This window comes from Plectrocnemia conspersa, unplaced genomic scaffold (assembly GCF_051122295.1).
Source record: "Plectrocnemia conspersa isolate PC_06_02 unplaced genomic scaffold, ASM5112229v1 ptg000009l, whole genome shotgun sequence".
Classification (NCBI taxonomy): Eukaryota; Metazoa; Arthropoda; class Insecta; order Trichoptera; family Polycentropodidae; genus Plectrocnemia; species Plectrocnemia conspersa.
Window position 1 is genome coordinate 11879235 of NW_028277173.1, and position 25175 is coordinate 11904409.

The window sequence follows — 25175 nt, forward strand, 5'->3', positions numbered from 1 at the left end:
GCCTTAACTAGCTTATTATCTTTCATGTGCAAAGTTGTATTTTTCAGAATAATATTTTCTAAAAACTGCTGTATACAATGGTTATTATTTTTTTCGTACACAAAAAATATACTAAATTTTTGCAAACAGTATATACATATATGAAAATACTTTTCTGGCTTAAGAAATAAAAATAAAATGTTATATATATATATATATATATATATATATATATATATATATATATATATATATATATATATATATATATATATATATATATATATATATATATATATATATATATATATATATATATATATATATATATATATATATATATATATATATATATATATATATATATATATATATATATATATATATATATATATATATATATATATATATATATATATATATATATATATATATATATATATATATATATATATATATATATATATATATATATATATATATATATATATATATATATATATATATATATATATATATATATATATATATATATATATATATATATATATATATATATATATATATATATATATATATATATATATATATATATATATATATATATATATATATATATATATATATATATATATATATATATATATATATATATATATATATATATATATATATATATATATATATATATATATATATATATATATATATATATATATATATATATATATATATATATATATATATATATATATATATATATATATATATATATATATATATATATATATATATATATATATATATATATATATATATATATATATATATATATATATATATATACATATGTATATATTACGACTAAATTAAAAAATATATATATTCTAGTAATTGATTATAAATGCAATTTAACATTTTCTGACATAAAGCAGTAGAAGCCGATACAATTATGAATATTCTAAGAGAAACTTTGATATTCATAAATTGCTCAATTAAACTAAAGATCCTATGTATTGTTTAATGTTTTCACATTCACACATAATTATCTTTGATAGAAATACTTAGTAGCGATTCTTGCAAATTATGTGCCACAGAAGCGAAAGTGGTCGCAGAAAACCTTTAATTGCTCATAGCGTCAATATTATACATTAAAGTATCAACAACAATGTAAAATTTTATGTTAAATAATTATTTAGATACTTTTTTTGACAAACGCTTTACCTTTTTTTGTTTAAATTATTCTTCCCTTAACTTTTCATATTTTCTGCTATATTTCTGTTTCTAGGAAATTTTATTCGAAGCTCGTAGTCTATATACAATACCACGTCATCTAAATATTATCTTTGTTGCATGCTTTATTGGTACATGTTTTAATTGAAATGGTTCATTTATCCGTTGAATAATTTTATTTTATACAATAAAGTAATGACAAAATTTATAATTGTTATATATCACCGAATTATTCGCACTCGATTAAACTTTTATAATCAATATATTCTTTGTTTCGGATAATTGCAAACATAATGACATATTGCTTTAATTTTTATGATTATCTTGCTAAAAAAAATTTTAAAACTTTAACCAGTAAATATAAAGTTTTTCTTAAAAAAAATCTCTTCGTTGAGGACAAAAAAAATATGAACTGCCCAGATTACAAATTAAGATAATTTTATATTTTTTTAATTCGTATGCTTACTAATACGTACAATAGTATAAAAGACAATTTTAATAATATTTTTGGATCCCTTATATTTATATTTTAAAATTATTATAATGAATCATTATTTATTATTTAACTTACGACAACCACATGACAAACCTGTATTTTTCTTTATGAATAAATCATTTCGTTATATAATATATTATATGTGTATTACGGGCGGATCATAAGATACTTTCCCTCTCAATCGCCCGCGTGTTACCTGACGGAGTAAGTGAGAGATAAGGGCATGCGGACCGCATATTCTTATCTCTCACTGACACGCAAGCGATCGAAAGGGAAAGTATCTCACCGCCCTCGCCTAATGTGTATGTACATTTTGTCATTGTAAACTTAAACTAAATATACTATTTTTACAGGATCGGCAGGAAACCAAATATACAGCCCAGCGACGCCACACAACCAAGTCCTAGATATGGGTAACGATCACTTGGATATGGAGGATTCTGATATGCATCCCATTCCGTTGGATCGTGGACCTTTCTTCGACACAACTGCTTCCAAAAACGTCACAGCCCTTGTCGGAAAGACTGCGTATCTCAACTGCAGAGTCAGAAATCTTGGCAACAGAACGGTAAGTCACTTATTTAACGCCGTGATTTATACCGTAATATTAAAGTTAAAATGGAAATTTCACTATTGGTAGGAAAGGGAGAAAAAATAAATGCGGGTGTGAGGGGCACGGTTATTATATTACAATCCAGGCCCAACATCTGTTGCTTCGAGATAATGGAATAATAGGTTGAATAATGTAACAGAAACGAATATATTAGTACCCTTTTATTAAAAAAGGAAGATAAAATCGAAAATATAATATGTGTGTATGCTATCATATTGAAAAATGTTCTGTAATAAGGCTTCGGTAAAATAATATTATATGTTAAATATTATATATAGTGTGGGGATGAGTAAAGCTTATTGGAAAATTTGTTTAATGTTTATTAAATATGCAATTTATTATTTATCTTATATAAATAACCGCTCATGAACAAAGCTCTTGCAAAAAATAATTATTTTATGTTGTGTATATTGTTTTATGTAGAAACATAATTAATACATATATATATAAAAGCATTGTTTTAAGCCATAAATTTTTATTTGTAAATGTATTACATAAAGGGCTTTAATAATATTATAAATTTACATAAGGCGTTTCATCCAGGTAAAAATAATTGTTAATAGTTATTTTTATGCACCACCAAACTTCAATTTAATTTTACCGATTAATACAGCTTTATTCATTTTAATCATATAAAAGAGTTTTAACTGATTAAGAATCCAAACTATTTTAAGCGAAATGAATTACAAAACATTGTTAATATTTTATTTCTTTGTGATCTGATTTAAAAAATTGCAACCAAAAATTAAATCACTACAGAATTTGAAAAATAGTCGTCTATTAAAAGACCAAGAATGCTGAACATTTTTTTGTTAAAATGTTTTTGACAAAATTATTTATTAAATAATAAATGGACTTAAGCAATAATTTCAATACATTTCATTCATTGGCATTTTTTTAAATTTAAATGGAAATTGTATGAAATGGATCAAGAGAATCTCCGGCAATTTTTTTCTGGAGAAATATTAAAATGAAATAAGTGACGAAGTTGTAGAAGAACTAATACTGCTAAAGCATATTTTTGAATCAAATTGAAAACTCAATAATAAACCAGCAGAAAGGCGTGCAAAGCTTCTGTGAAAAATGAAATGCTATAATTGAATACATATTTAATACAATAGATTTTATTGTCTTGCCCACATTTTTTAAATTTTGAGGACCTCAAAAATATTAGTTGTCCGAACGCATATTTTCTCTGAAAGGCACTGTATATATGTAAATATTGATGAACGCTATTCACAAATATTTTCAATCCTAATACATAATATCACACTTTTATGTAGCCTACGTCATTTTACAGCAGCGTGCTTGTTATTGTTAATAAATGTTTAATATAAAACACGTTTACATTTTATATTATAAATAAACACATACGTATGTACATTCTCGTACATGCACATGTAGCATGTACTAGATGTGAATAACGTACATTATGTTATAAAATACACGGACAGACATTTTTCGCTGAAAATTTAGGCACCGGGTCCTGGCCGAGGGTCGTTAATATTGCGCCGTTCGCCCGCGGGGTCGACGTCAAAGAAATTAGACGGGCTTATTAAAATCTGGGCCCACATTTCTTTGACTAATTTATGGCGGGTCCTTTTTCCAGGTGCTCGGCCGAGTCAATCTTAATAATTCAAGAGATTACGCCCCGCTTTAATCCTTTGCCCATGCTCTCTCCTCCACCTGCTACCCTGGGGCTGCTGTTAAACGTGCCCGAATTTCTCACTTTAATTGGACAATATCAAAAATTTTGCGTTGTTCAATTTCGTTCATTATCTCTAATTATTATTGCGTGCTGTTAAGTTGCGCTGCGTAAGATTTCGTTAGGCACCAACGCCGTATGGAATGTCGCGACGATGTTATCCGTACGGTACCACTGTACGAAAATCCGCTTGCTTTAATTATTATTATGCCTTTTTTATGTCTGAGCAGTATTAAAAGTATTTGCCGTGTTGTTCTTACTATATTTATATTTTTACGAAAACTTAAACCTTGCGACATTAGTAGAAAATATAAATAATAATTATTGCTATACCACGCAATTATTTTTATTTAGGATTTAGTTATACTAATAAAATCGAAACAGTAGTATGCCTGCACTACGCTATCTGGAAGTTGTCCAAACCGAAGTTACAACTGAAGTCGGCCGAGACCCACGACTTCAAGTAAGCTACCACACTGTCGCAAATTTCATATGCCGTCCGGACGGCGGCTTCTGTCACGTACAGTCGGCATATTTGCGCGCGATCGAAAAATGTGCCAAATAATCGCAATTTTAAATTGTCATATTAATAAAATTACGCTACTGATAATTATAAAAGTTTGTGTGGGCACTCACCAATATAATATCAGTAAAAACCTTTTGGTCGTAAATATTCAATTTACGCAAAATCTTTATCGGCTTTTGCAAAATGCCATAAGGCATAAAAATGTAATTCAGAATACGAACACCACATCTGTGACTTTCCTAGAATTTGTCGCCATCATTTCTAAATAAGAATTCGTTATGGTGTGACATTTATATAAACTGATCTGGGAAAATACACATGGATATTCGAAACGATTTTTTTTAACAAAAGCAGTAGCAATAATTATTTTTTTATTATTTAATTTTATATGAAAAAAAATATAATAACGATATCTGTTAGAAGAATATATTTTTAAAAATATAATCAATCCCTTTTGGTGCCCTAAAGTATTCAAAGATGTCAGTAAAAGTCTGTTGAAGTCTCCGATAAGAATGTGGTAATATAAATTGACCACGTGACCACGATGCAGCGCTCGACATACGTGTTAACCAAAGGACGCCTACGCGCATACTAAAATTAAACCGAGTTACTCGTTCTATTTCAGTTTGCGAAACAACATATTATTATCTCTCTCACTTTCATGACTTAACACGCGAGAGAGCGAAAGGGAAGTATCTCGCCGCTCGCGCTCGAAAGAGCAGCTCCGACTTCGGTCCTTTTGCCGATAATGTTCGGAAGCGCTCGAAGCTGGCCAAGTCACCTTAATTACCCCCACTTTATCTTTCGTTCTCGGTAACCTCGGACAACTTCCGAGAGATTTTAGAGCAGACAGAATCAAACTCGACCCACTATATTCTTCGTCCTTGGCCAACCTTGGCCAACTTCCAGAGAGTGTAGTGCAGGCAGTATACTTTGCAAACTCACCAAGCATCTCCCGACCAAAAACATGATCAGGTTTAGAAGAACAACTTCTCAAAGCTGTATTTATGAATTAAAAAAATATTTATTTAAATCTTACACACAAAAATTGCACAAAGTTAAAAATAAGTTCTTGTAATTTATATACATATTATTTTTAAACAGTTTTTTTGTATAAATTAAGTGAAAATAGTCATTTATTTTCATTGAAAAGATAATCTGAGCAGTTATAGTAAAATAAAAAAAAATAACATTACGCTATTAATTATATGTTGAAACGGCTCATTAAAATTAGATAAAAATATCTCGCCAATTGGTTCTTACAACAGCAGACTTTGCACTACGGTAAACTTAATAAGAAATAACGCAACCCCATATGTTAAATTGATCTACGAAAAATATATTATATTCTGTAAGCTTTTGTATCTGCCTATCTGTAAATAATTAGTTTATGGTGTTCTAAAATGGGTTGCTGCTGTAATTCAAACTGTTCGATGTAAAAAATTTCAAATATCTGTGTATCAAATCCAGTTATTTAATATTTATTGTACATTGTTATTAATAAATAGCAAATCCTTATTTTAATAAATTAAAATAATTAATATGTTGGTCGCTGATTCTTGAATAAATATTTTTCGCATCGGGTGCTTCTGTGTTTTTATAAAATACAAGAATATTTTTGAATATTCATAAATATTCAGGATTAGATTATTACTTTTGAATTATATTCCAAAACGAAATATTTATGAAAAATTTAAAAATAGATAGAACACAAAATTATCTAGACTCAACAACCTTTCTGCATCAGACTAATAAATGCAACAGTCTAACTCTAACCACCGTTAGATTAGCGATTGAATATTCGCGAATTATCAATCAATCGAGTCTCACTGCGGCCATTTACATAAATGAATAACTAAACGGGCGTTAACGCTTCGCACTCGTTAACGTTGTTTCGGATTATAACGACGGTTTCGCGAGACCTCGAGGGTTTGGGGGATTTTGCTTCGCGGCCCTTGCGAAGTTTTCGTATTTTCGGGTAATTTCGCACGACGACGGTCGAAGTAATTTGAATGGAGTCAAAACAAAAGCAGATGTTTCCCACCGTCGTCGTTCCCTGCTCTCGTTGTGTGAATGTTTATGTGTGTGTGTTAATTAACATACATTAAAGTACGCCGATGTTAACGGCGTCGGCGGGGAAATTAACCAAATGTGGCGGTTGAATTATTGTTCAAAAAGTAATTTAAGTAATCGTTATTGTGACGATGGCGAATTCGGCGCGAGGTTCGACCCTTCCTCACCCGATTCGAAACTAATTTCGAGGTGTCGTGCCTGCCTGTGCGATAATAACGTTGGGTCGTTAGCGATGGTCTAAAAATTAGTTCAATGTACAATTAAGATTTATATTCAAGATTTTGCACCAAAACAAGAACTATAGTAATATTAATAATGAGAATTAATAATATTACCAATAATAAAACGTCGTTAAAAATATTAAGGAATTTATATTAATATTCCTTAAACATATTACAAAATAAATCCCGATACTAATAGGTCGTTAACTAATCACCATGAATACGAATTTGATGCCAGATATATTTATTTTTTATAGCTGTAAATTATTAGAAATTCTAATAAAACTTTACATAATACTACAACATTGAAAATCAGCATTTAATAAAAAGTGGCTGTTCTAAGTAATTATCAAAGTTACAGTTGTACCGTTTTTACTCGGAGCGTGATATGTTAGATTAGCTTAATTATACAAGCTTTAAAAATAATGCTTATATGTTGAACCACAAAAAAGCAAAAAATGGTTCTAATATACTATCGTTGCTGTATGTGGCAGGTCAGATAGATATCTAGGTCGATCGAGATCTGGCGGTTGATCACTCTCAGATGCTAATCGATGAAAAAATGCGCCCTCAGTGTTGAAGTCATACGTCTCAGTAAATATTTTTAGTCTACTTTCTGGTTAAAAACTAACGAATCAACATTTTCACCGTTGCCTTAAACTAAATGTGCTGGGTAGATATTATTGGATTTTGAGGCCAAAGGGTAGTTAGTGACTTTGCAGCTAAATATACGTCGAAAAAGCTATTTTTATAACACATTTATTGCGGTGCCCCATTATTATGACCAAGCCTCAAAATACATGGGTTTAATATCGCAACACATGTAAAAAAGATTAGTGAGTAATGATCTTAAACTAACAGTTGTGAACGCCACTTGTTGAATCCTGTACGCCACTTGTGAATTTCGTTTAAAAAAATAGGTGTAGGACGACACATTGTCTATTAAGGCCAAAATATTCCGCACATAGAATATATACAATTTTACTGATATTAACGAGTAAATTCTTTGTTTGATATATTTTAATTAGCATAGTTACTTCGATATATTAAATTATAAAATATAAGTGGCGAAACTTCCAATAGCTATTCAAACCTATTGAACCAAATTAACCTAATAAAAATTCCTAAATTAACTATACCTTTAAAACTTTCATTATGTCAAATTGGGTTTGCTTAATTCTTTTGTTTATGTTTATTTTTAAATAAAGTCATTTTTAGTTATGTAAAATTTTTAAAGCAATATGCAATTTCACTATCAATTAATTTATACTTTCCTCTGAAAATGTATTCGAATATGATTTTACTGATATAAAAATATAAATTTACTGAAAAATACATATTCACTGAAACATATAAAACGTTAGTCGGAAGTGAAATAATCTTTATTTTTAAATGTTTTTATGAAACTAAAGTTTAATGAATATATGAAAAAATGGTAAAATGATTTTATTCTTAATGGACATATTTATCTATAAAAATTGTATTAAAAAATAAAATAATATTTAGTTTATTATTTTATGTTTTATTCAGCTAATTGTATGTGTTTTTCGTTGGTTTAATTTCTATTAATAAGTTAGATTTAGAATATTGTAGCTTCATATCGAATCTTTAAGTACCTCTAGCGTTGGATAATTAAGTAAAACAATAAGTTTTAAAGTATTTTTAACTAAACGTGAAAGTTTATTTATCTGTAAAGGTTTTTGTAAATCGGTTTCTCTTTAAATAAATAATAACTTAGTTTAAAATCTCTTTTTATCTTTATTTAAGAAGACTACAAAGTACAGCATAAAATATGTATGGTAATAAAATTTAATATATAAAGACGCTTTTATTCTGAGACATGATCACGAGGTCGATATCGTTACCTTTGAAAGCAATAACCTTAAAATTACTTATACGTTGTATTCATAGAATCTCGTTATAAATGTAAATAAACATACATAATTGATGTCTAGGGGATGAAAGTGACAATGAACCGTCTGAGGGGATAGACAATTATTTTATAGAGAGTGAATTTCTGGCATAAAATAAACAGAGAGAGCAGCTTGGATGATACTAAACAAACTAATTTTTTTTTTGAGATTTACAAAGACTAGTTAATAACTGAATTTAAAATTCAAATCAGATCTTACGGTTTTATACATACTACAGGCTCAGACTATTTCGTGGTATAATGTTTACCTAAATGCAAATTAATTGGTCCTTATACATTTATCAAAAAAATAATCTTGAATACAATCTAGTTATGAAAGGACTCTTCTTTGAAATGTTTGCAAATTAGGACAGTACCAGCATTGTGGTCGGGTTGCTTTGAACGCGGAGTGGATCTAAAATTGTACAACCCACAAAGCAACGTTGAATTCAAGTTTTAACTAGAAGATCTATGCTTTGTGCGCTATTAATTTCAAAATTGCGTGTTTAATTACGAATGTCGTAGCGAATTAAATTCACAGAGGGGTCTTTCAAAATATATATGCTGTGACTAATTAAATTTCTTATAAAGTTTCAGAAGCGACGCGATTATAGTACAAAAATAATGTTTAGAGTTATAAGAGAAAAATCTGTGGATTTTTTAATAGAAGCTATGATTATATCGTTATGCTAAAACCAAACTTAAATTTTTGTATAGACTTCAAATGTACTATAATTACCTATTATTAGAAAAAATAATTTAAATATGAATCTTTAGTTAATTAGTTGATTTAAAGCTATACTATATTTAATAATTAAAAACTATTTTCATTCTTAACTGTTATTTTCTCTATATACATTTTATTTTTATGGTAATATTCGCTTTTAGTAATTTTAAAACTTGTATTTTATATATGTTTTATTTAATATTGTAATAATTTTTTTGGAATAAATAATCTCAACTAAAATTTCTAAGAAATAAATTGTGGGTTAAAAAAGTCACACTTGCTATATTATTATTTATATATAAAGCCATTATTTTCTATACTATAACATTTTTGTAATACATAACATAACAACGTGTAAAGCAAACTTTAATTCCACACATATTTCAAAGTCAAATTGGTACTTGTACTGAGCAATTGTTGTGTCTAAATCACACAACTTTCGCGCGTAGGTGTCTGAAACCGAGCAAAAGGCTCTAGATTAAAATGTTATCTTATATACGAGGACACTCGTAATTGAAACATATAAATCACAAGAAACGAGTAACGACTGCAAAATGTTTTCTATTCTCGTATTCTTTTTTTTGTTTTTCTATAATTATGCTGAAAGCTTTGCGGAAAATCACCGATGAAGTCGGAATCTTTCAGACCAGTAAACACTTCGATTCTTAGCCAGCGAAATGCTTGATAATGTTTCTTTTCAAAAAATTGTTACGCTTTATATTAATTATAAAGTGATCTCTTTCATTCACTTCATCATCTTAATTAAATCTTTAAAAAAGGGAAAACTAATTACTCAAGTATTAATAAAGTAGATCTGAACCTTTTTAATTATTCAAAAAAGGGAATACGTTTTCTTTTGTAGATATAAATAAACTTTAATTTAATATTAACATTTTATTGTGTCTGTAAAGCTAAATTTCTTATTTTTAAGAAACTTTACGTGACAAACTGAACCTCAAAATTTGCTGTAATTAAATTGCAACTTTACACGTATTTAAAAAAATAGGTTTATTTTATTGCGCTGACACACTAACCAAAACACTCGATTTATGCAGGTTAAAAATTAATTAGTTGCGTCAAAAATGTACATTTACAAATTATTTTTGATAAAAATTATACTCGTAAATATCAGGCGCGTACGGTGAAATACTGGGCGTGCGTTCTGCACGCCTTTATCTCTCACTCACTCTCGTCACTTAACACGTGAACGAGCGAAAGGTAAAGTATCTCACCGTACGCACCTTATAAATATAACCACAATCGCATTTTGTACATTTCATTCAATCATTTATTAGTATTCAATCGATGACTAAAACATTACGTTCTAAATAAAAGCGCTTTTATCAAAATTAACTACATTTTTAAGTCCTTATTGTATTTGTATTAATTATGTTAGATATGTTATAACTATATTTTGTATTTATATTAATTAAAATACTATAAATTATTATTTATTTGTCCTGTTTGTCTTTTTTGTAGGTGTCGTGGGTTCGTCACAGAGACATCCATCTGTTGACCGTTGGGCGTTCCACTTACACGTCAGATCAAAGGTTTCAAACAGTACACAATCCGCAGCTGGAGGACTGGACTTTGCAAGTAAACAACCCGAACAATTCCCCATATACTGCTACTTATGACGTTCTGCGGTCTGAAATTTATTGTGCTCCTATTTGATTTCCCACCAGGTTAGATTTCCACAGCGCCGCGACTCGGGTATATACGAGTGCCAAGTTAGTACTACACCTCCCATGGGACACCACATGTACCTCTCGGTGGTCGGTGAGTAGCTATTTACTTAACGTCCTGTGCAGATAACTTGTGATTAGTTTCTGAACAAACCGCTAACTTTTGACGCTCTCGTAGTCTATAATGTGAACGAACCGTGAGCAATCGGCGACTGGAGCTTTGAACCCGTTCACTTGATACAAAACCGTTAAAAGTACATCAAACAGCACATCTCTCCTTTATAATCACTTTAAAAATAAAAGTTGTAGCAAATCCATGCAAATTATATTTATAACTTTGCCATTCGTCCCTTGCTATTTTACGTATTTTATCAAGATTCGTAGAAAGTTGTCGGAAAAAACATTGCCTCGAGAAAGTTTAATTTAACGATCTGTTACTATCTGAATGTATTTAATTGCTTTTTAAATGCAGAAGATTAACTAGTTTTTTTGATTTAAAGTAATATTAAATCATATAAGCAATTAATCTAGTATGAATAATACAAATTATAATGCAATATTTTACGTGTTTAAAGCAGGGCATCGAACCGTTATTTTTTCGTTCCGGTTCAATAGATATCGATTCGGATTCGGTTTTCGTTCCAAAATAAATATCGGTTTATACGATTTTCGGTTTTAGTTCAACTTCCAGTGATTATTTTCAAATGTTTTTATTTGTATTAAAAAATAATTAAAATAATATAATAATAATAATAATAATTATTATACAATTTAAGGTATAATAATCTAAACTATAACTAGATGATATATTATATATGAAAACAATATAATTTAATAAGCGAAACATATGTAAACAAAGCCAATTCGTATTTTTACGGTTGAAGTAAATAAAATTCTTAGGTATCTTTTAGTTATAATTAAAAAATATGAAAGTTTCCTCTATTTATCAATATATCTTTCAGTGTATTTTTATTCATATTATTTCTATTGTCTCAGAGACACCCCTTTTAACACAAACTGCTGTGTTGCTGGTGCTTTTAAAACCACCATTACAATTTTATATAAATGAGGATATGTATATTTATATTCCTACTAAAAATCAAGAATAGGTTTATTTTTGTCTTTTTTTCATACATAGTTGAAGTTATTCAATATGAATTTATTGTCTATCTGTAGATATACGAAATCTATGTGTTGCTAATTCTTTACTTTTTAAAAAATCTTTTAAATCATCTAAATTTTCATCGGATGTTTCACTAGATGATTGTGTCTGTTCGTTTGTAACTAAACTTGATTTCTTAAAAAATTATAATTTTTTCCAATTATTTTTTAAATGTTACACAGTTTGCATTTTTTGTGACAGCGTGTTTAACAGATATTTTTTCGGTTCAGTTCCGGTTTTCGTTCCGACAAAAATAACGGTTTTCCTGTTTTTAAGATTTTCAGTTCAGTTCCGGTTTAAAGAGCTGTTTAAGTATTTTTATGACCATTTCGTTCACAAAATTTCCCAATAATGTATTAAACAAAATACATATTCGATGCACGAATGTTTAGGCTTTAAAAGCAAGGCGGTGGAAACCACTATAGAGATTATTAATTTGTGGTCTAAATTTAATATTCATAATATATACTAATAATTTATATTATCTTTACTTATATATTAAAGTGTGACAGTTTTTATTTATATTGGTAGTATAAAATCATAAAATAAAGTTAGTTAATTAAATGTGATTTATGTATTACATTCACATGAAACAATTCTTAACTTTACATTGTTTGAAAATAATTTTACAGTTTATAATTCATACAAATAGCTGTATTAATAACTCAAAACTTTGTTTATTGTTCGGTTTTTATAGCTTAAAAAAAGTTAAAAGTCAAAGAAATATCATACAATACAAATAACATATAAATAAAACCAGGCCATAAAATAAATTTGTGTTGCTCCTAGGAGATTAAAATTTATAAGTATATTTTATATTACACTTTTATGTCTAGAATAACTAAAACACATTATTATATACAGCCGTTAGACAAGGGAACATGGGAACCGGTGACTTGCAGCATTTTATTAAGTAATTAATTATTAATATGTTTGGGTTAAAATGTGCTTGTTGGAGTACAGATGTGGAAGACGATTTTAAATGCAGCAAAGGTCCATCTTAGACTGTAGTATCTAGGTTATTTTAATAACTTTTTCTTATTTTAAAGATAAATATTTAGCTCTTTCACTTTTTTGTTCAACAATCCCAAAGATTTTACTTCATAAAAAAAAATTCGTGACTGTGACATCTGTGCCAGTTAAAATAAATATATTTTATTTACAAGTGTCCTTATTTATAACATCTATCAATGATAGTAAAATAGGATCAACTAAAATTGCAGCAGTGTAATTATTATCTTGACTCGGTTTTTTTTGAAAAGAACTCTTCCGAGAATGTGAATAATGGGCCAGTATAGCCAGTTATATAAAAAAACATCTTCATATATTTATAATCGGTCTAAAGCTTTTTCTATAATATTATTATAATTGTCATCATCATCTCTACTTTTCAATTCATTTTTGATAGTTTGCTACATTATTTTAGAAAAAAAAGTAATACTTAAATTTTATTTAATCAGATGCTTAGTCGTAAACTGAGAAATTTGTCTCTTCTTAAATCGTTACCTGATGTTTTAAATAAAATAAATATCAAAACAGTACTAGATAATTTAAAAACCAGCTTAAAAAAAGTTTACCTCGACATGTGAATTATAAAGTTAGTGTAATAATATTACAATATATAAATCTTAATACAAAAATGATTTAAATATAAATTGTATTTTTATTTCAATCCGTTATTATTAATAGATAGTCACGTATAACTATTGTTATAAATTGTTAAACCATAATTTTTATTACGACGTAGTTGTTTTGTTAACCACCTCACATTTTTATTTATTTTCAGCTTCCAACGATTCACTTTTTAGCTCTAATTCAATTTACGGATGTGAATGTTTTTCTGCTTCTGTTCTTTTTTACCGATATTTTACCTATTCTACATCCACGTTCATTATCACTCTCCTCTCTTGCGTCATATTTTTTACTCGTAAAGGATCGTTTATTTTGTTTCACGAGCCGAGCGCGCGTATCAATAGTAGCCGTTGAGCTTTTGGGACCCCTTTGGACCGACACAAAAATAGATTGACAAATTTGCATATGACACTTTGGGGCACCTATAAAAAGGGCTGTTTTTGAAGTGTTGTCCGTGCTAAACACCCACGCGAGCATTTCAATCGGCGACCTGCTCGTTAGCCATTCCTGTTTGGGCCTGCGTCTCTGTGCCTAATGGATGGCAAATTTTCCTTTGTGGTACATAATGCAATTTATTCCATATCATATAACATCGAGGGGGTGTAATGTTTGCGGAGGGTGTTGCCTCAACAGCCCTCCATTACTGAAGAGTAATGGAAACATTACCTACTTGTTATGCGGTTCACTTCGATTCAACCCGAGTGCTTCAACATTAGATTATCAATCATTGACATTGATAAAAAAAAACTTTTATGTATGAAAAATAATATCTGAATGAAATTTGTTGGTCGGATATGAGATCAATACAATTTTTAGTTTTTATTAAATTTATAATATAAACGTATACGTAAATTACTCAGAAACAGCAACCAAACTACGTGACGCGTATTCTTAATGTTTTTTCTTGCTAAAATGTATGAATTAAATTAAGATATTTTTGCATATAATAAAGGTTAATGAAATAAATATTAAATTAAAATATACCAATAAATCAATTATAACAATTGCTGGTTAAATCTTACTATTTCAATATTTACCATATTATAAACAACGAATTTTTAAAACATAAATCAAAATATTAAAACGATGAAAATGGCGTTTTTTTGCAATTTTTAATAGAGTTAAAGTTCGATTGCCGTTTTAACATCGATGAAATTAACTACCGTGTAAATGTTAACAAACAGCTATGTAAAAGTAAATAATTCAGGTGAATTGATATTTGTGTTTCATTCACAGATAGTGATTCTATTTTAAGGAATTTTTAATGGTAGTACTATTGTTTTTGAAAATCGTATTGATCAAGTAGTGATGAAAATGCCCAATACATTAAAAGTTTATATAGATTTTTATGATATCGCAAACAAAATTATTAATTAATTAGATTGGAATTACTTTTAAAATACTAATTAAATAAAGATTTTGTCACATATTTTCATTTCCATACTTTCTAAAAAAATATTAGGAAGTATGAAACTGTATATTTCTCAATATATCACCTTGTCTCTGTGTAACTAAACAATATACGCAGTCTCTTCTCAATACAAAATATATTAAAAACTTAAAAGTTACTATGCTAATTTTTTAAATAGAATGATTGTATGTAAAATATCAATATATAAAAAACATACAAAAATACATTTCCGCAAATATTAGTGATTTAAAACTGAATATTAAGAATACTCTACCTCAAACATAAAAAAAATATATTTCATATACAGATTCTATAAATATACATACTTAAAAATAATGGCAAATAACAGATACAGAATATAAATGTACTAATTATCTTGAATAAATAAAAACACGACATACTTAAATCACGAGAACATATTTATAAAATCGTTTATTTTGTTAATGTGCTTTTACTTTATTGTGCTTTCATTAACATAAAACGTACACCCACATTTGAATATAATAAAAATTCATTGTGGACTCAACAAAATGCCACCAATTAAAAGTCCAGGTTAATCACCAAATGCTCATTATCTGCAACACAATTAAAAAAGCTGTGGTATATATTTTAACAATACTAAAATATTTTATATTTATACAAGGTATGGATCAAACTTTATAACAAAAAGATATACAATATATGTTTGAAATAAAAATTGATTTAATAATTTAATTTACTCTTTATATGTACATATATTTTTTAACATCATCTAATTAAAGGGACTTTTTGTCGTTCATTTGATTTGGGGCATTGCTTATTAAACATCTCTAAAACATACCTCAAGTGACTTTGATTGAAAATATTTTGCTTACAATATTCACATAAATAAAAGTCAAGATCAGTCATGTATAGAAACCATAATACATTTTTGTTGTTGAATACATATAAGATATTCTCATAAGCTGAAGTACCTTTTTATTAGAGAATTTTCAATACCTATTATGTACGATTTAACTTGATTTAATCACGATATTCATCTGTGAGATTAGAAAAATCCAGTTTAACCTAATTTGTGATGATCGATTGAAATTATATTTATATAATAATTCTAATCTCCCAGACACAATAGAAATTAAAAAACACTGAGTCTACGTAGCTCTAAGCCCAGATCTTACAGATCAATAATCAGTGATTTATACCACTTGCTTATCATGCTATTTTATAATAATATTATAAATCTTTCAATGAATTTTCAACAGTGTAACCCAAGCTAAATCGATGGGTTTTGTTATATGTAAGTAAACTAATATATGATAATAAATTATATTACTCATAGGTAATACTTTAATTGTTATTAATTGTTGCAACCAATATTTTATTTAAGTTCTTGAAGATAAAATATCTTTATTCAAATGTTATAAGTTATACGCTATTTTTTTTGTAGAAATATTTATTTAATATAATTTGTGTTACTAAACTCTAAATTATTTAAAAAAAATTTACAATATTTATACAAATATTTGTTTTAACGGGAGCTTAGGAATTAAATGTACGGATATAAAAAACTGCATAAAAGTTCAATAATCGAAGCAATCAAATCATCACAAAGTTTAATCACTGATTACAATGTTAAAGGGAAAAATTAATATAGAACGATAATTCTAATTGTAATATACCATTTTCTTTAACATGTATATCTGATACGCATTATAGTGAACCAAATCGCAAATAATGCTGCCCAACCGTTATATAGTGACAGTAATTCTGATAAAAATAAAATAAGTTACTATTAATTAAAATAAAATAAATAAAAAAAAATTTAGAACTTATTATTTTTCTAAGATTTTTTATACGATTTTATGTATATTTTAACTCACTCACTTAAAGTAATGCGATTGTAAAAAATATGGTAAGCATCGCTTATTTTTACACATAAGCCGTGTTTTTTTGTGGGATATTTTTTTTATACGGTATCCAGTGGAACGTATCTACCGCATATAAAGAGTGGATTCATATTTCTTTGTTTAACATGAAATTTATGCTCATTCCTTCATAACTTTAATCAAATGTAAATTGTAATTTTACAATGATACAGTAATTAAGCGATCTGTCTAATGAGCGTAAAAGTTTGACAAACACGAGCGTCTCCTATCGGAATTACATTGTTCAAACATCGTTCGTCTGGAGCGAGTATTTTGAGAATATCTCGCAGTTCCCTCACCCGAAACCCGTTACCATAAAAGAGGTTCGTTATTATTAAAAATATTCGTCGGAATACTTCTAAGATAAGCAAAATTCTCACGGTAAAATATTAAGTGTTACTTGGTTGCTACGGTTACCGACTCCTTCTCCGCTCTCAAATATTTTCTCGCGAGGCTGTGCTGTGGTATCCGCAAAATTTCTCCTTTGCCTTTGAAAAATGCCCTCACGCGCAAACTTGACAGCCAGCATATTGTTGCCGTTAAAAGGTTTGCGGGATTGGAACAAAGGGACCAGAGATGTGTAATTCGGCTCTAAGTGGCGCTAATCCGCAGGCAAGTGTCGCGAAATCTGCCCGCATCATCGGCATCCTAAAAAAAGTAGTCCTCTCCTTTTTTTAATTTACAAAGGGATTGCTTTTCAAAAGGCACCTGTACAATGGGCGTCAAATCGTTAAACAATGCACATGGTGTGAGAAATTGCTGGGAAAATATTTATCATGATTTGAGAACGTAGAAATAAAATTAAAAACCTTTTTAATAGGTCTCGCATTTATTATACTAATAATTTTTACAAAAAACTAATTATTAATCTATAAAACTAATACAGTCGATCTGGACTCACGGTATATAACTATGGGAGATTCAATAATATGGTAATTTAAAGAGTGAAAATTATATACATTAAAAATGTTTAGCTCTACGTAGGTACGTTTAAATACTGAATATTTACATATAATAGGGGCTGACAATAACAACTAGAACTCTTCTGAATTATAAAATATTTAATTATTGAGTGTAATAAAACCATTTTTAAAGTGTTTTCTCTTTGATGTTAAGCAAAGACATTTGCCCATATAATTTAATTGCAAAGATCATATTTCATTTGAAATGGCAATATTAATTTTCTATTTATTTTATTAAAGGTTCATACCTTGTTACGTTAAGTGAAACTTACTCCAAGCTAGATCAACTTAATTAAAATAAATCTTATTAAAAAGAAATATATTTTGGTGAAATTATTTAAAAAAATAAATACTTGCAAGTTATTTTCAATTATTTGAGTTATGATATATTTAATGCATTAATTTAACGGTCATTTTTCATTGCACGATATTTTTCTCTGTATTTTTTAAAATATTACAAAATTTTATTGTATGAATTGTATTGAATTTAAATTAAACCCAACTCTTGTTTTAATTAGCCGTCAAACAAATTCTTGCCATAAATTTATAATAATAATTTTTATTAAAAGACACCTTTTTTTTTCCTCTTCTGAATTTTTTTACAATAAATTATTTGAAAGTCTTCTCTCAAATTGACCATTTTTTATATTTAGAACTGAAGTAAAAATAAAATAACTGCACTTATAGATCTGTAAAAATTTACAATTTAAGTTCATCTGCTGATGTAGTTGTAAACATATTTAAAGATATTACAATTGAAAAAATTTTATCTGTCAATAACTGATAATTAAATTTAAATGACAATAAGAGTCTTGTCATAACATTTTAATTTCATATTTAATTTATTTTATTATTAACATGAACTCTCCTCCCTAATACTTACGTATATAATTTTTAATAAATCTAGCTCTCTATTAGCAAGGGTATTTAAATTTGCTTTAAAATATTGACTCCTTGTAGTTAATAAAAATCTGCAATATGTGAAATACCAGGTTTTTAAAATTATTAATAATGGAATTTTTACATTGCAAAATAACATGACTCTCTTATTCATGCATTATATATATATGTTATAGTGAATGTTTATAACCAGTTAAGTTATATTTATACGTACATCTTAACGAAATCGTATATAAATATATTTTCACTATAAATTGACAAATTGAGAGTTGCAAGACGTCCATTTTCTATTTAAACCCAGACATAATCTAAATGAAATAATCAAATCCAACTTGACTTAATGACATTTTTTAAGTTGATTTTGGTTTACACCTGCGTGTGATTTTACTAGCGTCCTTGAGTTCAATAATTGCTAGTAAAATTATACACATGTATATATTTCAGTATAAATATTGTATTATAACAGTTATAGTTCACAAAAATACACATTTACTGTACCATACACACTATTTTACCAAAGTACACACAAAACATTTTTATAAGTAAGAAATAAAACGCGTAAAAAAATAATTTATACGTGCTAGTATTTTTTTCTTCTAATCTGAAAGAGAAAATGTATTCGGAACGACTACAGGTACATAAAATAATGGTTAAGAAATAGGTACAAAAACTAAATAATTTTTTTAATATTCTATATACATTTAAAAATTAGTTTTGTTATAATATACAAATAAATAAGAGTATTTGATTCATTGTAACAAACCGTAACATGAAAATAGATATGGCAGTTTTATCTTGAGCTTTTAGACAATTTACCGTTTTTTTGTAGCAATTTTAAAATAAATCCGCATAGGCCAATAAGTCTTTATCTCTGTGTGTATGAAGTTTCAGTTTGTTTTATCCTTTAGACATCTATTAACAATTTTTTTTAAGAGAGGCATATAATGAAATCTATATCACTTTAATTAAGCAATTTGATTTGATCGATGGCAAAATTTAAACAAATTTTAAATTTTAATATTTTTTTAAGCTGTACAAATAATATGTGTGTATTTATTTTCTCCGTGTACTTCTGTAACTATCTTATTTTTTTAAAATCATTCTCAAAAATATTTTTTAAAATAAGGTTAAAACTAAGACATAAAACAAGTATGTGTGTATATAAGTTTCTTAAAAAAAGGTTTATTTAAAGTACGATTTATTATATAGAATGAAAAAATGAATCAATAAAGAGATTGACTGAAATAAATTTGAAGTACACGTTTAAACTTGTCATTTTTCGTGTAAAATATCATCAATCAAATTTGCATATCAAATATTTTATCGTATAAAAATAACAAAAAAGTTAAACGAATTTCTTGTTTGGTTTAAAGGTACACAAACAGCATTTAACATGACAGATGGCTTATTGTAATTTTAAAATATAAATTGATATAATATTTTTATCGTTTATTTCAATTTGAGTTAAATACTTTGTTAAATAATACTTAATTAAAATGGTTTGTAAACCTAATGAAAACTTAATTACCTTTGTAATTTTAGTTTTAAAAAAATGTTATTGTAAAGATATTGAACTAATGAAACTTTTAAAATTATTAAATATTTAATAATAAGTAATCAGAAATTTAATTGTCTTTTAATAATAATTATTATTACTCGTTAAGTTAATTAATATGTTGAGCTAATAAATATTTGAATAAATCTAACATTATTTTACGATAAAGTATACGTTAAAGTCATATTATTAATATTATTTATATTATTAATTACTTTACAAGCCTTTCAAATAGTATACAGATATATATATTTGACTGCTTTGAATAACGTGAATTTCGATATTAATTATTTATTTCAGACACGTTCGTTAATACGAAAGCTTTAGTATCGCCTCATCAATTTAAATAAATTGACACATACCATCAGACGCTTGTCAATCAAGTGCGTCGCATGAGAAAACATCAACAAGCTCAGCATTTCCAAAACTATGGTGCCACATAAACTTATCACAATAATATTAAAAAAAAAAAATTTTAATGTTAAGGATTCAGTTTAGTTGCACTTTTTTCTTATCTTGGTAATTTAAACTGCACTGTTTTTTATTAGTTTATTTAAAAATACATAGTAAGACATACTATAAAATATTTTCTTTAAAGTGCTTTTATTTTCATTGACATTGGCGGAAATGTATTCTGTAAGTCTGTTGAATTTGTGAGCGGTTGAGTGTTTTCCGCGAAAACCAAATTGTTTGTTTATTATTTTACCTCTGAGAAATTCCGTTAGAGACTGCATTAAGCGACCCATCTGAAAGCCTGCATATAATTTTGTAATACATATTTTAGCTGTAAGAAATACACATTATGCGTAGCCCATTAGTCAATATCCGTGTTCAAATCTGGATTATACATAGAAAGATTAAGGCTGTTTTCCGACAAATACCAAATTTACTTTGGAATCCTAAATTATTGATTAAAACTGCTTAATTCATACAGCTTTTAGAATCGTCCAGTATTTACGACTTTTCCCTGAGAATTTATAAAATATATTTTAATTAGCTTCTGTTCTTTAGTGCTCCTTAATTTTGATGTACATTTTGACTAAATATAAAACAATATTTTTTAGTAATTTTAGAAAAATAGACTTCATGATTGGTGAATATTTTTTTAATTCCAAAGAAAATTTTTAATTTATGTTTTTAATAAAAAAATAATTAACTTCTTAATAGTTAAATAAACGTTATTATTCAATAAGATTTGATATTTACTCAGTCGAGATGCTTTTATGTCATACGATGCGTATGAATTATTAAGTTTTATATCGAAGGGGTTAGCTAGCTAGCATTGTCCCAACATTTTGATCACGTCCTTCATCTTCTTGTAGTACACGCCCGGTTTTCAATTAATTCCCCTTGTTTCGCTAATATAAGTGTCGCGATATGAATGATTCATTCGATGCGGTTTTGTAATGCGTAATTAATTCCAAGCGCGTTTCGCAGATACACACGCTGAAGTGGTGTTTGACATAAATATAATATCATGTACATACCATGTAGATTTTAACGTTTCATGCTAATTATTAGGTAACTAGAGTACCTACGCCGTTAGCGCAAACGCGCGGTTACGAGAGTTTCGTGTTTTCCAATTAATTTTAGTTGATAAAAGCGCAATTATATTAGTCATTTTACTTGAGTGAGTTTGAGCTTACGTTGATAAATATTTATTGAACAAATCAAATTAACCTTTATCGAATTCGTGGACTCTTTTAACACCATTTAAATTATATGTTTTATTGAGTCTTCGCATGTTTCATCTTAATACATATAGTAATATATTTTTAGATATATTCTTGTAGTAACCTTTTAAATTAAATAAATTTCTTTGCATTTTTGTATAAAATATATAAAAGGTAAAGACGGGTGCGTTGTTTTGAGCCTGATTTGCTAATAGCTTTGACTATAGCGACTCTTTACTTATTTAAAAAAACAATTATAAATTTTAGAATCTTTGCAGATCTCTATATGTAATTTGATTTCTCCCAATTTCGCTATATTTTTGTGCTTTTCTCATCACAAAAGTTTTATTTTATGGGTTTCAGATGCATTTTGTGTAGCAAGGTGTTTCGTTGGCAAGTGCTTCCATTATCTGCATTATAAATTTGATTGAGTTTCAAATTTTCTTTAAAATTAAATAAATCTATTTATAAAAAAGAAGTTCAATTTGTAAGCGAAAAGTACTTTAATATGTAAATTACTGCACATTCTCATTTAAAAATAAATTAAAAATAAACTAATTTATTTCAAGCAAGGTAAAATTTCCAAAATGTAAAACAATATAGTTACGTAATTTTTAAGCAACACAAAGTCATATCTGGTAATATACATATATGAATATACCTCTGTATGCGTATTTTTATTGCATTGTTTATTTTACCCATTAATTCAACTTTTACGTTAATGTTTTTATCTTTTTTATGAACGTGTTTTTTTATAAATTTAAAAAATTTAACTTATATAAACAAATAGGCTGATGAAAATATAACACTGAAATATAAAAGCTTTGTACTACAAACAAGTGGATGCCAAATCAACACCAATATACATAAATATATGTGTTCACTAATGTAGCGTATATACTATGTATAAGGATTGGGGTTAAAATAATTTATACAATTTTACATTTATGGATTATCATATTTTAATAGAAAAAAATAGACCCGTAATAAATATTTTATAATTAAAAAAACATTTTGTTCTATTTAGTACTGTTAAATAATATTCAATATTATTATTTAATTTTCTCTTGTTAGTAATATACTTAATTTATATATAAATACTTATATATGTTTTACTTTTTTCTTTACGTTACATTTATAATATTAATGTTATCATCGTAATTTGTTGTTTGTCGCGTATTATGTGTACTATATATGAGAAAACCTTTATCGTCGACCTTGCCAGTAAATAATAAATCATATTACGTTGTACAGTTCAAAAATTGGAAGATTTTTTCTTCTCCTTCCATGTAACCTTGTGGGTTGAGGGTTGACACATTAGATGGATAGACAAATCGATACATAGACAGAGTCGTTATTTTCTTTTTGCCATTATTTTTTCATCGCTAACCTTATCTTGTATTTTTTACTTATTTATACATACATGTGTATATGAATACAGGTTTATAAATGTATTTCATTAAAATAAATATATTTATTCTGCTTGTGCTTTTATTCATTTACTTAGAATATACAATTTATTGCATATGAAAAAATATGAGAATGTTTTAAATTTAAGGTTTTTGTTTGATCTTCGATTTGTATCCCTCTTACTGGTAATGGCACTATAAATAAAAGTTTGCGGTAATGAGGTCTGGTAATATATTGAGTGCCATAAATATCGGATGGTAAATAAAATATCTAACAAATTAGTAGATCTTCTGAATAAAAATTTAAATTGATGAAACTTAATACGCAATAAGCTTTTTCAACAAACATCTGTGTCAACGGAATTTGTGGCATATGTGGGTTAGTTACTAAGTATATGAGTCACTGCAGTATTCGATATCGTTGTTTAAATTTTATATGTATATTTATTTTATTTTCCCCCGTGCTATAATTTAATTTATCATGTGCAATTAATATGCATTACTTATAATTTTATTTAAATGAAAAAAAACTACATATTCACATATTTTTTGTAGTAATATGTCTCACCCTTTATTATATATTATGCAGGATAGTACCCAATAAGTTTCAACGTGTTTGTTCAGAATTATTTTTCGTATAATATCTGCCTATTTATGCTTAACCCTTTACGTAATTATCCATTTATTTTCGTTTCAGAGCCGATAACCATTATAGTCGGAGGTCCAGATCTCTACATCAACACTGGAAGTACTCTGAACCTGACATGTGTGGTTCGCCACTCGCCTGAACCTCCGCCCCATATATATTGGACACATAATAATGTGGTAAGTTTTTGATTTTATGCTAGTTCATATATATGTATGTAGTGTAGAATTTAATTAAGTGTATATATATATATATATATATATATATATATATATATATATATATATATATATATATATATATATATATATATATATATATATATATATATATATATATATATATATATATATATATATATATATATATATATATATATATATATATATATATATATATATATATATATATATATATATATATATATATATATATATATATATATATATATATATATATATATATATATATATATATATATATATATATATATATATATATATATATATATATATATATATATATATATATATATATCGATTTTTAGATTTTTCGCGAGTATTATTCGGAACTCAAACGTTGCGAATAATTCGTGATCATGGTCGGAAAATCACGGCCGAAATATAGAATACAAGTATGCAAAAATCGCGATGAATCTCAAGATTCCAAAAATATGTATTTATATATTTTAATGTCAACATATATGTCAAGGTAATATATATTTGTGGCTAAGATGCAAAATATTTATGAG

General features: G+C 27.1%; 1 protein-coding gene and 1 long non-coding RNA gene across 2 annotated transcripts in view; one reads left to right on the top strand and one right to left on the bottom strand.

Moving 5' to 3' along the window:
- LOC148231934 (uncharacterized) overlaps window positions 1-25175 on the bottom strand; it is a 326124-nt gene that overhangs the window by 278767 nt on the left and 22182 nt on the right. The window lies entirely within an intron of this gene.
- The window catches only part of LOC148231936 (zwei Ig domain protein zig-8-like), a 97670-nt gene that overhangs the window by 36332 nt on the left and 36163 nt on the right, over window positions 1-25175 (top strand). The window contains exons 3-6 of the mRNA XM_088191744.1: window positions 2062-2276; window positions 10965-11081; window positions 11171-11264; window positions 24476-24603. Coding sequence (XP_088047870.1) covers window positions 2062-2276; window positions 10965-11081; window positions 11171-11264; window positions 24476-24603 — 554 coding nt within the window. The remainder of the gene's footprint in view (window positions 1-2061; window positions 2277-10964; window positions 11082-11170; window positions 11265-24475; window positions 24604-25175) is intronic.